This window comes from Bolinopsis microptera, chromosome 1, assembly GCF_026151205.1.
Source record: "Bolinopsis microptera isolate Bmic1 chromosome 1, MBARI_Bmic_1.0, whole genome shotgun sequence".
NCBI lineage: Eukaryota > Metazoa > Ctenophora > Tentaculata > Lobata > Bolinopsidae > Bolinopsis > Bolinopsis microptera.
In genome coordinates, this window is record NC_087072.1 from 12,102,602 (window position 1) to 12,119,744 (window position 17,143).

General features: G+C 43.1%; 1 protein-coding gene across 1 annotated transcript in view; it reads left to right on the forward strand.

Annotated features, from left to right (window-relative positions):
- Positions 1 to 2,330: 2,330 nt before the first annotated feature.
- LOC134814146 (uncharacterized) overlaps positions 2,331 to 17,143 on the forward strand; it is a 55,276-nt gene continuing 40,463 nt past the window's right edge. Inside the window, exons 1-9 of the mRNA XM_063822189.1 lie at positions 2,331 to 2,479; positions 2,649 to 2,772; positions 2,886 to 3,159; positions 3,309 to 3,441; positions 3,657 to 3,731; positions 4,596 to 4,684; positions 4,905 to 4,980; positions 6,196 to 6,261; positions 15,538 to 15,682. Coding sequence (XP_063678259.1) covers positions 2,343 to 2,479; positions 2,649 to 2,772; positions 2,886 to 3,159; positions 3,309 to 3,441; positions 3,657 to 3,731; positions 4,596 to 4,684; positions 4,905 to 4,980; positions 6,196 to 6,261; positions 15,538 to 15,682 — 1,119 coding nt within the window. The 5' untranslated portion in view covers positions 2,331 to 2,342. The remainder of the gene's footprint in view (positions 2,480 to 2,648; positions 2,773 to 2,885; positions 3,160 to 3,308; positions 3,442 to 3,656; positions 3,732 to 4,595; positions 4,685 to 4,904; positions 4,981 to 6,195; positions 6,262 to 15,537; positions 15,683 to 17,143) is intronic.

Genomic DNA, 17,143 nt, shown 5'->3' on the forward strand with positions numbered 1-17,143 from the left:
ACAGGGGCGATGTTAGCCCGCTTAAGTACGTCAGCATTAGATACGTGAAAAAACCATTTGATTTTCAGGATTCTTCTCAGACATCTATGATGGAACACCTCGAATCTTTTCATCTGCGTCTGAGTGGTATTCCATACCTCACTTCCATATAGCAGTATAGTGAGGACAGCCGCTTTGTATATCCTGATTTTAGTTGGTGTCTTGATATTGCGACTGTACCATATACTGCTAAGCTGATAGAATGCCCCAGAGGCCTTTTGAATTCGAGCTGACAGTTCTTTGTCAATTGTTCCATTCCCACTGATGATAGCACCCAAGTAAGTAAATCAGAATACATATGTTCTCATATATACAAATCCGATCTATTCATAGAAAAATAGTATTATAAAACATTGCATTTCTATTTTATCCAGGCTACACATTTGTAAATAACTAGAATTGTGTAACCTTAAATTATTTCAGAATTATAACTATTGTGAATTCAATAAAATAATCATCACTTTTGTATCCTTGTATCCTTGTATCCTATACGTCTCTTATCTGTAGTTTAAAAGTCAGGGGTGCAGCCGTTGTAGTTTGTACTTCAATTAAAATAATTGATGTTATTTTATCAAAATCAGCCACCCGTTCAGAATTGATTGTTGAGCTCTGTGTGTAGTGAGTGTGTGTGTGTGTGTGTGTGTGTGTGTGTGTGTGTGTGTGTGTGTGTGTGTGTGTGTGTGTGTGTGTGTGTGTGTGTGTGTGTGTGTGTGTGTGTGTGTGTGTGTGTGTGTGTGTGTGTGTGTGTGTGTGTGTGTGTGTGTGTGTGTGTGTGTGTGTGTGTGTGTGTGTGTGTGTGTGTGTGTGTGTGTGTGTGTGTGTGTGTGTGTGTGTGTGTGTGTGTGTGTGTGTGTGTGTGTGTGTGTGTGTGTGTGTGTGTGTGTGTGTGTGTGTGTGTGTGTGTGTGTGTGTGTGTGTGTGTGTGTGTGTGTGTGTGTGTGTGTGTGTGTGTGTGTGTGTGTGTGTGTGTGTGTGTGTGTGTGTGTGTGTGTGTGTGTGTGTGTGTGTGTGTGTGTGTGTGTGTGTGTGTGTGTGTGTGTGTGTGTGTGTGTGTGTGTGTGTGTGTGTGTGTGTGTGTGTGTGTGTGTGTGTGTGTGTGTGTGTGTGTGTGTGTGTGTGTGTGTGTGTGTGTGTGTGTGTGTGTGTGTGTGTGTGTGTGTGTGTGTGTGTGTGTGTGTGTGTGTGTGTGTGTGTGTGTGTGTGTGTGTGTGTGTGTGTGTGTGTGTGTGTGTGTGTGTGTGTGTGTGTGTGTGTGTGTGTGTGTGTCTGTAGTGAGCGGTGATAGTCCGTGCGTGTGGTTGTTATTATAATGCGCTGAGATCATGTTGATGATATGTGATTTTGTGTGTTGTGCTGATAAGGCTTTCATTGAGCGATGGCCAGGAGTATTATCAGAAGACTAGCAGCTGGTCTGGCAGTGAACATTTTCTGATTTCTAATTTGGCCGCTAATTATTATTATTGAAAGTGCTTTTGTAGCTAAAATGTTTGTTGGAAGTGGCTCATTTCTAATTATTTTGTAGTACGCTGCATGAGTCATGCATGTTCAGCGTATTTCGGACGGGTATAAGAGAGGTACCTATGTGCTGATGGTGGTAATTGTTTAAATAGTTGACTAATACTAATCCATGTTGTGAGGTGTGTTATGTAGTGAGAATTTCATACTCTTTAAAGCTATCCCTCATGTGTGCAGGCAATTGGCCGTCCTTATAGAAATAGTTGACGTAACCTGGCATAACCATTCTCACTCCTTGTTTCTGTTTGGTGAATAGTGAAACTTATTGTTTCATTGAATGTGTGATTTGGCTGCAAACCCCAAACTAGGGAACAGAAATTGAGGTGGGATTAACATTTTTCTTTTTTTATGTTGTGGACACGACCAGTGATGTAAAATGTCCATGTTCAGTCTCTTGTACTCTATGGTTGTAAGAGCGCTTCTTCTCATATTCATGATAGTTATACATTGTCTGAAGTAGTTTGTTCTTGTTGGACATGCTTTGTTCAGAGGAGATCAAAAACCTTGCGCAGAAAATGACTGTAGGTTTGTACCTGATGGGAGCACTCTGCTTCCAACTGGTTGAAGACCAGGTTCAGTTTCTACACCATAACACACTTTCTCAAGGAGGCTGACAGCCGTAGTGTTATGTCTGATTGATATGAATCCACCTCCAGGGTCGTAATTCCATATGATGCATGTTTGCTTTTGGGATTGGTTGTCCATAAACTTAACTTGTCCATTAGAAATTTTAGTCTGCTCAAAAAGAGACCAATAAAATTAAATCATAAATTACACTCATAGGTTCTATGTTGTCTGATGGACTGTTCAGAGGAGTTCATATCTACAAGGGATGTAGTCGTCACAGTAGTCTTAAAGAGTGGCTCTCGCCAACATCATCATGTGATTTACGATCGATAAGACGCGAGGTTGAATCTTTTCCCAAGTGAGTAATTTTGAAGTAATCACAAAATCTTTGTGCTCTTACTCCTTTATATATATATAGGCACTGTCTTATTTACATGGTGGCTGATTACTACTCAGTAACTTATGAAGTTGAACAAGGCAGTAGCTATTAACAACTTGGCAACATACGACATAAAACTTATTTTCAGTGACATATCAGAACTGCCAAAGAAAGTTGGTAACTTTGTTGAGGTAAAAAGTACTGCGTTGGAGTACATGCGAAAAGTTCGCTGCTTCTTGACATCAACACATTTTATTGTTGCAAAAGAGAAGGTAAGTTTTATCTCATAACTTTCCCTACCAAGTTCTTCTCTGTACAGACTTTTTAGTAACCATCTCAACTTTTTCAATACCATATTACTTATCACAAAAAACTCAATTTTCAGATATGGAAATCTGCCAAAGAAACCCACCCTTACGAAGTTGATGCCATACTTAAACTATCTGACTACACTTTCTATTTCTCTGGGGAAATTCTTGTCGTTGAAAATAGACTACAGTCAGGGTCTCATTTGTGTAGATATTTTGAGTTGTGCGATGATTCAAGTGTTAACATATGGAAGCTGCTGTTTCGCCAGTGTGGTTGTTTAGGCCCCGACACTGCCGAAGATGATGGTAGCGATCTAGAACCTCGTAATACTTTCGTTATCTCTGATGACGGTTAGTGTTTTTTGAGTTTATGAAGTTTTGCATTTGATTATCAAATGTTCAGTTTTCACTGTCCATAATTGTGCATCAATCTTGGAATACCTGTTGTGACTGTAAAGATTATCTGGTTACTGTTTTTAATCTAATATCTTGTTGAGCAGGTTTGATAGATTCGGATGAGCTACCATGTGCCCTCTCACCTCCCGCTTTCTTTGTTATTCCACCTCCTTATCAGTCTAAATCTGGCCAGTCCTCTAGTAGTATGCTGAGCGATATAAACAATACATTGGACAGGTAATTCCCCCGGATGAAGCTAATTTGCTTTATTGAATATCAATATCAAAATCATCTGTCAGAATAGCATTTTATAAATTTCTAGCACCAAGATGCTGTATTTTTAAAGCTAGCGGAAAATGCCGGTTGTATAGAGGAGCTGTGGGGATCTTCGCAAGAGGAATTGTTACCATGGTTACATGGTTAATTGTTAGGTAAACAGTCTATCGTTTCAGATCGGGGCAGGGAGATCTGATGCTGTCAAAACACTTGTGTTGTTCAGAGAGTTGCCTCCTCGACATAGCTCATGGGTAGAGTTATATAGATTATTTAGTGTAGATTAACTTTATTTTTATATTTACTAAGTGTGAAGGATCAACCATAAGTTATTGATATTGTTGAATTATTTAATGATAAATTGATATAATAAATGTTTGTAATAACCTATTGAGGCACATGCCACCCCATCGCGGGTTTACTACTAAGTACTACTACTAGTTCTTTATTAGCTGGTCTACAACTTTCTTATCTTATCTTATCTCGATACATTTGCATATTACATGTTACATCTTTGCTGTGGTTTATCTACTGATAACTATTTGTTATCTCAGTGAGGTGCGACACAGTAACTATTCGTTATCTCAGTGAGGTGCAGGGACAAAAGGATTTCGCGATTATTTTGGCCAAAAATCGCGATACCGCGAATTTTAACGACTATACATTAAACAATACATAAAATTTGTCGCAAATAATGGGGAAAATCGCGATTCCGTACATGCCGCGATTTCCTTTTGTCCCTGGTGAGGTGCGACACAGTAACTATTTGTTATCTCAGTGAGGTGCGACACAGCAACTATTTGTTATCTCAGTGAGGTGCGACACAGTAACTATTTGTTATCTCAGTGAGGTGGGACACAGTAACTATTTGTTATCTCAGTGAGGTGCGACACAGCAACTATTTGTTATCTCAGTGAGGTGCGACACAGTAACTATTCGTTATCTCAGTGAGGTGCGACACAGCAACTATTTGTTATCTCAGTGAGGTGCGACACAGTAACTATTTGTTATCTCAGTGAGGTGCGACACAGTAACTATTTGTTATCTCAGTGAGGTGCGACACAGTAACTATTTGTTATCTCAGTGAGGTGCGACACAGTAACTATTCGTTATCTCAGTGAGGTGCGACACAGTAAGAGACGGCGAGTATCCAGCTGCACGGCCTTCACGTGGAACAACAAATTAGTTGCAACAGTCGAGAAATCAAGTAATATTCCGTTTCTTATCTGCGTTTTACTCATTTGCGGTTATATTATTTTAAAAAGTAAGGCATGCTATGTCATGTTTTGCAATTGAAAAGTAATAGAATATTAGAGGCGGGGTTTCTATAAACTGTTTACCCCCAAATTGTTTTTGGAAAGTTAATGCTACTCTGATTTAACTGTTAGTCATCGGGTGAAATGTTATTATTATTTGTTTTGTCGCAGGTATAAAAAAGAAAGAGAAAGCATTAAAGTCAGTCAGTCTGTCATTTTCAAGAAAAGGAAAACGAACAACTTGCAAGTATGAAAATATTTTTCAATGTAGCCCTCTGCACTCCAGGTCTTACTGTAATAGAAAGTATACTAGTATACTAGTATAGCCTGGGCCATGAAGGGAACTCTATTACCCAGCTGGGTAATAGAGGTCCCTTTATGTCCCACGCAATTTAAAATAGTAATTAACACTGAAATGAATGTATTTTACCTTGTTCATAATTACTTCATAATTACTAGTCACATATCCAAGAAGTGGAGCCTGCTTATATCGTCATTTTTACGGGGATGAAATTTGATTTAATTGCGTTTGATAGCACCTTCTCTTTGAATCAACACCCCGCTGTGTTTCTGCCAACGCCAAATATCGTTGGCAGAAACACAGCCAACGATATTGGCTGTGTAAAAAACAAAGAAATATTCCTTCAAACTTTCTTATCTTGTCAAAGGGCTTTAGATAGGTTTCTTTATTAAATTGTCGCTGATTGATACCGACAGCAGATTTTGTATCGTTTGTGTTTCAAAACCTTTGAAACATAATATAATTAAAAGGTTGACGATTAAGTGGTCCTAATGATAAGGTATTAGATCATTCTTGTCAGATCATGTGATACAAATCATTAAATAATTAAAATTGTAATAAGATCCGATTATTAATCTGATTTATTGATGATGACAGGACGCTGACACCATGTTCTTGCTTTTGTCTTTAATGTCATGAAATAGTGTTTATATATAATACGAAGGAATAACGTGTTTTTTAATGATGATAATAGTGATAATAGCGTGTTTTGTATTCAATTAAAAGTTCTGGCCCCGAGCAGTTTGAGTATTTCTATTAATCGTTTCTCTGCAATGATACAGAAGATGTACTGTCACATTTGATTTGCCATGACTATTGGTTTGCTGACTATAAATGATTCTATATTGTTCCCTGTGACGTCTTGTTTTGAGTTCCCTTTCCCTCTTGCTCATAACGCCCGGTGAATAATTTATACATTATTTCTTAGCATTCTTTTGTTAGGCTTGGCCAGTTAGGTCATTTCATGAGCATAGCTGGCAAGTTCATTATTACTGACTATTTCAACCGTTTATTTTAAAATTGTGGATAATTACAGAATGAGATCATTTCTTTTCCTGAGACACTTAACTCGAAAAGTGTCGAGGTTGGTGATGGCATCATGGCATGTTGACCCAGTTTGCATAGAAAATCGTTTGATCCAGTTAACAGCTTGCTTTTCAGGAGAAGGTCTAAAGATGACTCAGTGGTACCGATCCTCTCCCAGTACCCCCAGTCTCCTATGTCTAAGTGAGTGCTATACAAATCAACAACTCTCTTTTCACATACCGTTAAATCAAGATTTATTTGTCTTCTTCGGTATTTCTGTTTTTCTCCACTCCCCAAATAACACCTTCCTGTCGAGGTAATTTCTAATAACACCACCTATATTTCCTAATAACACCACCTATATTTCCGGACCAACTCTTCGTATCTAGACGGGTTTCTTTCGTCATCACCCTCTCAATCCGTTTTATCGACTAACTCCGTTTTATCGACTAACTCCTCTTTTTACCAATTTATCCGGCCCCTCCCTATTCCACAGATCCTTTTTATTTCCCACAGGTGTCAATTAGTTGCGGCAAAATCCTTGCTTATAATACCGCATAGTTCCACATAATCTAAATTTTAAGTATGTTTACTTACTATTTGTAATATTGAAAGTGCCCGACCGCTTGTGAGCCAGCTTTTGAGCCAGCTTGGTAGGTGTCCAGTTCCAGCGGTTAGTAATAAATTTGTTTACAAAAACTAATCATTCTAGAAGTGCCACCAACCCTTGAGTGAAACGTACACTTCCAAGTGCATTTGCTAGTTCCATATAATTACAGCATCGCCGCAAACAAATCAACTTTCCGTACATTGTACCATTTTGTATAGTTGCGGTGCCGCATTATTTGCAAACGATACCGCAACTTAACCATGTCTTTGTTATTTCCGGCTAATTCCTTTACTTTCCCGACTCCATCTCCCGACTAGCTGAATCCCTGTCAGTTCCCACTCTCTACTTTCCCTCTATTACCCTCTTGTTCTCGTGACACACTGACCAACATGTCTCACTAGGTTCCCTCTATTACCCTCTTGTTCTCGTGACACACTGACCAACATGTCTCACTAGGTTCCCTCTATTACCCTCTTGTTCTCGTGACACACTGACCAACATGTCTCACTAGGTTCCCTCTATTACCCTCTTGTTCTCGTGACACACTGACCAACATGTCTCACTATGTTCCCTCTATTACCCTCTTGTTCTCGTGACACACTGACCAACATGTCTCACTAGGTTCCCTCTATTACCCTCTTGTTCTCGTGACACACTGACCAACATGTCTCACTAGGTTCCCTCTATTTCCCTCTTATTCTCGTGACACACTGACCAACATGTCTCACTAGGTTCCCTCTATTACCCTCTTGTTCTCGTGACACACTGACCAACATGTCTCACCAGGTTCCCTCTATTACCCTCTTGTTCTCGTGACACACTGACCAACATGTCTCACTAGGTTCCCTCAATTACCCTCTTGTTCTCGTGACACACTGACCAACATGTCTCACCAGGTTCCCTCTATTACCCTCTTGTTCTCGTGACCCACTGACCAACATGTCTCACCAGGTTCCCTCTATTACCCTCTTGTTCTCGTGACACACTGACCAACATGTCTCACTAGGTTCCCTATATTACCCTCTTGTTCTCGTGACACACTGACCAACATGTCTCACTAGGTTCCCTCTATTACCCTCTTGTTCTCGTGACACACTGACCAACATGTCTCACCAGGTTCCCTCTATTACCCTCTTGTTCTCGTGACACACTGACCAACATGTCTCACTAGGTTCCCTCTATTTCCCTCTTGTTCTCGTGACACACTGACCAACATGTCTCACCAGGTTCACTCTATTACCCTCTTGTTCTCGTGACACACTGACCAACATGTCTCACTAGGTTCCCTCTATTACCCTCTTGTTCTCGTGACACACTGACCAACATGTCTCACTAGGTTCCCTCTATTTCCCTCTTGTTCTCGTGACAAACTGACCAACATGTCTCACTAGGTTCCCTCTATTACCCTCTTGTTCTCGTGACACACTGATCAACAAGTCTCACCAGGTTCCCTCTATTACCCTCTTGTTCTCGTGACACACTGACCAACATGTCTCACTAGGTTCCCTCTATTTCCCTCTTGTTCTCGTGACACACTGACCAACATGTCTCACTAGGTTCCCTCTATTACCCTCTTGTTCTCGTGACACACTGACCAACATGTCTCAATAGGTTCTCGTGACACACTGACCAACATGTCTCACTAGGTTCCCTCTATTACCCTCTTGTTCTCGTGACACACTGACCAACATGTCTCACTAGGTTCCCTATATTACCCTCTTGTTCTCGTGACACACTGACCAACATGTCTCACTAGGTTCCCTCTATTACCCTCTTGTTCTCGTGACACACTGACCAACATGTCTCACTAGGTTCCCTCTATTTCCCTCTTGTTCTCGTGACACACTGACCAACATGTCTCACCAGGTTCCCTCTATTACCCTCTTGTTCTCGTGACACACTGACCAACATGTCTCACTAGGTTCCCTCTATTACCCTCTTGTTCTCGTGACACACTGACCAACATGTCTCACTAGGTTCCCTCTATTACCCTCTTGTTCTCGTGACACACTGACCAACATGTCTCACTAGGTTCCCTCTATTACCCTCTTGTTCTCGTGACACACTGACCAACATGTCTCACTAGGTTCCCTCTATTACCCTCTTGTTCTCGTGACACACTGACCAACATGTCTCACTAGGTTCCCTCTATTACCCTCTTGTTCTCGTGACACACTGACCAACATGTCTCACTAGGTTCCCTCTATTACCCTCTTGTTCTCGTGACACACTGACCAACATGTCTCACCAGGTTCCCTCTATTACCCTCTTGTTCTCGTGACACACTGACCAACATGTCTCACCAGGTTCCCTCTATTACCCTCTTGTTCTCGTGACACACTGACCAACATGTCTCACTAGGTTCCCTCTATTACCCTCTTGTTCTCGTGACACACTGACCAACATGTCTCACTAGGTTCCCTCTATTACCCTCTTGTTCTCGTGACACACTGACCAACATGTCTCACTAGGTTCCCTCTATTACCCTCTTGTTCTCGTGACACACTGACCAACATGTCTCACTAGGTTCCCTCTATTACCCTCTTGTTCTCGTGACACACTGACCAACATGTCTCACTAGGTTCCCTCTATTACCCTCTTGTTCTCGTGACACACTGACCAACATGTCTCACTAGGTTCCCTCTATTACCCTCTTGTTCTCGTGACACACTGACCAACATGTCTCACTAGGTTCCCTCTATTACCCTCTTGTTCTCGTGACACACTGACCAACATGTCTCACTAGGTTCCCTCTATTACCCTCTTGTTCTCGTGACACACTGACCAACATGTCTCACTAGGTTCCCTCTATTACCCTCTTGTTCTCGTGACACACTGACCAACATGTCTCACCAGGTTCCCTCTATTACCCTCTTGTTCTCGTGACACACTGACCAACATGTCTCACCAGGTTCCCTCTATTACCCTCTTGTTCTCGTGACACACTGACCAACATGTCTCACTAGGTTCCCTCTATTACCCTCTTGTTCTCGTGACACACTGACCAACATGTCTCACTAGGTTCCCTCTATTACCCTCTTGTTCTCGTGACACACTGACCAACATGTCTCACTAGGTTCCCTCTATTACCCTCTTGTTCTCGTGACACACTGACCAACATGTCTCACTAGGTTCCCTCTATTACCCTCTTGTTCTCGTGACACACTGACCAACATGTCTCACTAGGTTCCCTCTATTACCCTCTTGTTCTCGTGACACACTGACCAACATGTCTCACTAGGTTCCCTCTATTACCCTCTTGTTCTCGTGACACACTGACCAACATGTCTCACTAGGTTCCCTCTATTACCTCTTGTTCTCGTGACACACTGACCAACATGTCTCACTAGGTTCCCTCTATTTCCCTCTTGTTCTCGTGACACACTGACCAACATGTCTCACTAGGTTCCCTCTATTACCCTCTTGTTCTCGTGACACACTGACCAACATGTCTCACCAGGTTCCCTCTATTACCCTCTTGTTCTCGTGACACACTGACCAACATGTCTCACTAGGTTCCCTCTATTACCCTCTTGTTCTCGTGACACACTGACCAACATGTCTCACTAGGTTCCCTCTATTACCCTCTTGTTCACGTGACACACTGACCAACATGTCTCACTAGGTTCCCTCTATTACCCTCTTGTTCTCGTGACACACTGACCAACATGTCTCACTAGGTTCCCTCTATTTCCCTCTTGTTCTCGTGACACACTGACCAACATGTCTCACTAGGTTCCCTCTATTACCCTCTTGTTCTCGTGACACACTGACCAACATGTCTCACCAGGTTCCCTCTATTACCCTCTTGTTCTCGTGACACACTGACCAACATGTCTCACCAGGTTCCCTCTATTACCCTCTTGTTCTCGTGACACACTGACCAACATGTCTCACCAGGTTCCCTCTATTACCCTCTTGTTCTCGTGACACACTGACCAACATGTCTCACTAGGTTCCCTCTATTACCCTCTTGTTCTCGTGACACACTGACCAACATGTCTCACCAGGTTCCCTCTATTACCCTCTTGTTCTCGTGACACACTGACCAACATGTCTCACTAGGTTCCCTCTATTACCCTCTTGTTCTCGTGACACACTGACCAACATGTCTCACCAGGTTCCCTCTATTACCCTCTTGTTCTCGTGACACACTGACCAACATGTCTCACTAGGTTCCCTCTATTACCCTCTTGTTCTCGTGACACACTGACCAACATGTCTCACTAGGTTCCCTCTATTACCCTCTTGTTCTCGTGACACACTGACCAACATGTCTCACTAGGTTCCCTCTATTACCCTCTTGATCTCGTGACACACTGACCAACATGTCTCACTAGGTTCCCTCTATTACCCTCTTGTTCTCGTGACACACTGACCAACATGTCTCACTAGGTTCCCTCTATTACCCTCTTGTTCTCGTGACACACTGACCAACATGTCTCACTAGGTTCCCTCTATTACCCTCTTGTTCTCGTGACACACTGACCAACATGTCTCACTAGGTTCCCTCTATTACCCTCTTGTTCTCGTGACACACTGACCAACATGTCTCACTAGGTTCCCTCTATTTCCCTCTTGTTCTCGTGACACACTGACCAACATGTCTCACTAGGTTCCCTCTATTACCCTCTTGTTCTCGTGACACACTGACCAACATGTCTCACCAGGTTCCCTCTATTACCCTCTTGTTCTCGTGACACACTGACCAACATGTCTCACTAGGTTCCCTCTATTACCCTCTTGTTCTCGTGACACACTGACCAACATGTCTCACTAGGTTCCCTCTATTACCCTCTTGTTCTCGTGACACACTGACCAACATGTCTCACCAGGTTCCCTCTATTACCCTCTTGTTCTCGTGACACACTGACCAACATGTCTCACCAGGTTCCCTCTATTACCCTCTTGTTCTCGTGACACACTGACCAACATGTCTCACTAGGTTCCCTCTATTTCCCTCTTGTTCTCGTGACACACTGACCAACATGTCTCACTAGGTTCCCTCTATTACCCTCTTGTTCTCGTGACACACTGACCAACATGTCTCACTAGGTTCCCTCTATTACCCTCTTGTTCTCGTGACACACTGACCAACATGTCTCACTAGGTTCCCTCTATTACCCTCTTGTTCTCGTGACACACTGACCAACATGTCTCACTAGGTTCCCTCTATTACCCTCTTGTTCTCGTGACACACTGACCAACATGTCTCACCAGGTTCCCTCTATTACCCTCTTGTTCTCGTGACACACTGACCAACATGTCTCACCTAGGTTCCCTCTATTACCCTCTTGTTCTCGTGACACACTGACCAACATGTCTCACCAGGTTCCCTCTATTACCCTCTTGTTCTCGTGACACACTGACCAACATGTCTCACCAGGTTCCCTCTATTACCCTCTTGTTCTCGTGACACACTGACCAACATGTCTCACTAGGTTCCCTCTATTACCCTCTTGTTCTCGTGACACACTGACCAACATGTCTCACTAGGTTCCCTCTATTACCCTCTTGTTCTCGTGACACACTGACCAACATGTCTCACTAGGTTCCCTCTATTACCCTCTTGTTCTCGTGACACACTGACCAACATGTCTCACTAGGTTCCCTCTATTACCCTCTTGTTCTCGTGACACACTGACCAACATGTCTCACCAGGTTCCCTCTATTACCCTCTTGTTCTCGTGACACACTGACCAACATGTCTCACTAGGTTCCCTCTATTACCCTCTTGTTCTCGTGACACACTGACCAACATGTCTCACTAGGTTCCCTCTATTACCCTCTTGTTCTCGTGACACACTGACCAACATGTCTCACCTAGGTTCCCTCTATTACCCTCTTGTTCTCGTGACACACTGACCAACATGTCTCACTAGGTTCCCTCTATTACCCTCTTGTTCTCGTGACACACTGACCAACATGTCTCACTAGGTTCCCTCTATTACCCTCTTGTTCTCGTGACACACTGACCAACATGTCTCACTAGGTTCCCTCTATTACCCTCTTGTTCTCGTGACACACTGACCAACATGTCTCACTAGGTTCCCTCTATTACCCTCTTGTTCTCGTGACACACTGACCAACATGTCTCACTAGGTTCCCTCTATTACCCTCTTGTTCTCGTGACACACTGACCAACATGTCTCACTAGGTTCCCTCTATTACCCTCTTGTTCTCGTGACACACTGACCAACATGTCTCACTAGGTTCCCTCTATTACCCTCTTGTTCTCGTGACACACTGACCAACATGTCTCACTAGGTTCCCTCTATTACCCTCTTGTTCTCGTGACACACTGACCAACATGTCTCACTAGGTTCCCTCTATTACCCTCTTGTTCTCGTGACACACTGACCAACATGTCTCACTAGGTTCCCTCTATTACCCTCTTGTTCTCGTGACACACTGACCAACATGTCTCACTAGGTTCCCTCTATTACCCTCTTGTTCTCGTGACACACTGACCAACATGTCTCACTAGGTTCCCTCTATTACCCTCTTGTTCTCGTGACACACTGACCAACATGTCTCACTAGGTTCCCTCTATTACCCTCTTGTTCTCGTGACACACTGACCAACATGTCTCACTAGGTTCCCTCTATTACCCTCTTGTTCTCGTGACACACTGACCAACATGTCTCACTAGGTTCCCTCTATTACCCTCTTGTTCTCGTGACACACTGACCAACATGTCTCACTAGGTTCCCTCTATTACCCTCTTGTTCTCGTGACACACTGACCAACATGTCTCACTAGGTTCCCTCTATTACCCTCTTGTTCTCGTGACACACTGACCAACATGTCTCACTAGGTTCCCTCTATTACCCTCTTGTTCTCGTGACACACTGACCAACATGTCTCACTAGGTTCCCTCTATTACCCTCTTGTTCTCGTGACACACTGACCAACATGTCTCACTAGGTTCCCTCTATTACCCTCTTGTTCTCGTGACACACTGACCAACATGTCTCACTAGGTTCCCTCTATTACCCTCTTGTTCTCGTGACACACTGACCAACATGTCTCACTAGGTTCCCTCTATTACCCTCTTGTTCTCGTGACACACTGACCAACATGTCTCACTAGGTTCCCTCTATTACCCTCTTGTTCTCGTGACACACTGACCAACATGTCTCACTAGGTTCCCTCTATTACCCTCTTGTTCTCGTGACACACTGACCAACATGTCTCACTAGGTTCCCTCTATTACCCTCTTGTTCTCGTGACACACTGACCAACATGTCTCACTAGGTTCCCTCTATTACCCTCTTGTTCTCGTGACACACTGACCAACATGTCTCACTAGGTTCCCTCTATTACCCTCTTGTTCTCGTGACACACTGACCAACATGTCTCACTAGGTTCCCTCTATTACCCTCTTGTTCTCGTGACACACTGACCAACATGTCTCACTACGTTCCCTCTATTACCCTCTTGTTCTCGTGACACACTGACCAACATGTCTCACTAGGTTCCCTCTATTACCCTCTTGTTCTCGTGACACACTGACCAACATGTCTCACTAGGTTCCCTCTATTACCCTCTTGTTCTCGTGACACACTGACCAACATGTCTCACTAGGTTCCCTCTATTACCCTCTTGTTCTCGTGACACACTGACCAACATGTCTCACTAGGTTCCCTCTATTACCCTCTTGTTCTCGTGACACACTGACCAACATGTCTCACTAGGTTCCCTCTATTACCCTCTTGTTCTCGTGACACACTGACCAACATGTCTCACTAGGTTCCCTCTATTACCCTCTTGTTCTCGTGACACACTGACCAACATGTCTCACCAGGTTCCCTCTATTTCCCTCTTGTTCTCGTGACACACTGACCAACATGTCTCACTAGGTTCCCTCTATTACCCTCTTGTTCTCGTGACACACTGACCAACATGTCTCACTACGTTCCCTCTATTACCCTCTTGTTCTCGTGACACACTGACCAACATGTCTCACTATGTTCCCTCTATTACCCTCTTGTTCTCGTGACACACTGACCAACATGTCTCACCAGGTTCCCTCTATTACCCTCTTGTTCTCGTGACACACTGACCAACATGTCTCACTAGGTTCCCTCTATTACCCTCTTGTTCTCGTGACACACTGACCAACATGTCTCACTAGGTTCCCTCTATTACCCTCTTGTTCTCGTGACACACTGACCAATATGTCTCACTAGGTTCCCTCTATTACTCTCTTGTTCTCGTGACACACTGACCAACATGTCTCACTAGGTTCCCTCTATTACCCTCTTGTTCTCGTGACACACTGACCAACATGTCTCACTAGGTTCCCTCTATTACCCTCTTGTTCTCGTGACACACTGACCAACATGTCTCACTAGGTTCCCTCTATTACCCTCTTGTTCTCGTGACACACTGACCAACATGTCTCACTAGCTCACTAGGTTCCCTCTATTACCCTCTTGTTCTCGTGACACACTGACCAACATGTCTCACTAGGTTCCCTCTATTTCCCTCTTGTTCTCGTGACACACTGACCAACATGTCTCACTAGGTTCCCTCTATTACCCTCTTGTTCTCGTGACACACTGACCAACATGTCTCACTAGGTTCCCTCTATTACCCTCTTGTTCTCGTGACACACTGACCAACATGTCTCACTAGGTTCCCTCTATTACCCTCTTGTTCTCGTGACACACTGACCAACATGTCTCACTAGGTTCCCTCTATTAACCTCTTGTTCTCGTGACACACTGACCAACATGTCTCACTAGGTTCCCTCTATTACCCTCTTGTTCTCGTGACACACTGACCAACGTCCAACATGTCTCACTAGGTTCCCTCTATTACCCTCTTGTTCTCGTGACACACTGACCAACATGTCTCACCAGGTTTCAGAGTGGATTACAACTCAGTGTTTACAACATCAAACCAGAACACTTTGCTCAGCAGCTCACATTCCTGGATCAGCGGTACCTGCTAGCAATGTCTCCCAGAGAGCTGCTCTACTGCGAGAAGATCAACGACGATAAAGTGGTGAGTTAAATCATGGTTATAATAGTGTAATTTCAGTTAACTTGATGAGTAGTTGTTCACTTACTAGGGATTCCTGGTTACTGATTATAGTCGGTTCAAGTAATTCCTGGTCACTTATTAGCGATTCCTGGTTACTGATTAAAGATGTTTGTAATTCCTGGTAACTTATTAGGGATTCCTGGTTACTGATTATAGTCGGTTGTAATTCCTGGTCACTTATTAGGGATTCATGGTTACTGATTATAGTCGGTTTTAATTTCTGGTCACTTATTAGGGATTCGTGGTTACTGATTATAGTCGGTTGTAATTCCTGGTCACTTATTAGGGATTCATGGTTACTGATTATAGTCGGTTGTAATTCCTGGTCACTTATTAGGGATTCGTGGTTACTGATTATAGTCGGTTGTAATTCCTGGTCACTTATTAGGGATTCTTGGTTACTGATTATAGTCGGTTGTAATTCCTGGTCACTTATTAGGGATTCTTGGTTACTGATTATAGTCGGTTGTAATTCCTGATCACTTATTAGGGATTCCTGGTTACTGATTATAGTCGGTTGTAATTCCTGGTCACTTATTAGGGATTCCTGGTTACTGATTATAGTCGGTTGTAATTCCTGGTCACTTATTAGGGATTCCTGGCTACTGATTATAGTCGGTTGTAATTCCTGGTCACTGATTAGGGATTCCTGGTTACTGATTATAGTCGGTTGTAATTCCTGGTCACTGAATAGGGATTCCTGGTTACTGATTATAGTCGGTTGTAATTCCTGGTCACTTATTAGGGATTCGTGGTTACTGATTATAGTCGGTTGTAATTCCTGGTCACTTATTAGGGATTCGTGGTTACTGATTATAGTCGGTTGTAATTCCTGGTCACTTATTAGGGATTCATGGTTACTGATTATAGTCGGTTGTAATTCCTGGTCACTTATTAGGGATTCTTGGTTACTGATTATAGTCGGTTGTAATTCCTGGTCACTTATTAGGGATTCCTGGTTACTGATTATAGTCGGTTGTAATTCCTGGTCACTTATTAGGGATTCATGGTTACTGATTATAGTCGGTTGTAATTCCTGGTCACTTATTAGGGATTCGTGGTTACTGATTATAGTCGGTTGTAATTCCTGGTCACTTATTAGGGATTCGTGGTTACTGATTATAGTCGGTTGTAATTCCTGGTCACTTATTAGGGATTCGTGGTTACTGATTATAGTCGGTTGTAATTCCTGGTCACTTATTAGGGATTCCTGGTTACTGATTATAGTCGGTTGTAATTCCTGGTCACTTATTAGGGATTCATGGTTACTGATTATAGTCGGTTGTAATTCCTGGTCACTTATTAGGGATTCGTGGTTACTGATTATAGTCGGTTGGAATTCCTGGTCACTTATTAGGGATTCTTGGTTACTGATTATAGTCGGTTGTAATTCCTGGTCACTTATTAGGGATTCCTGGTTAC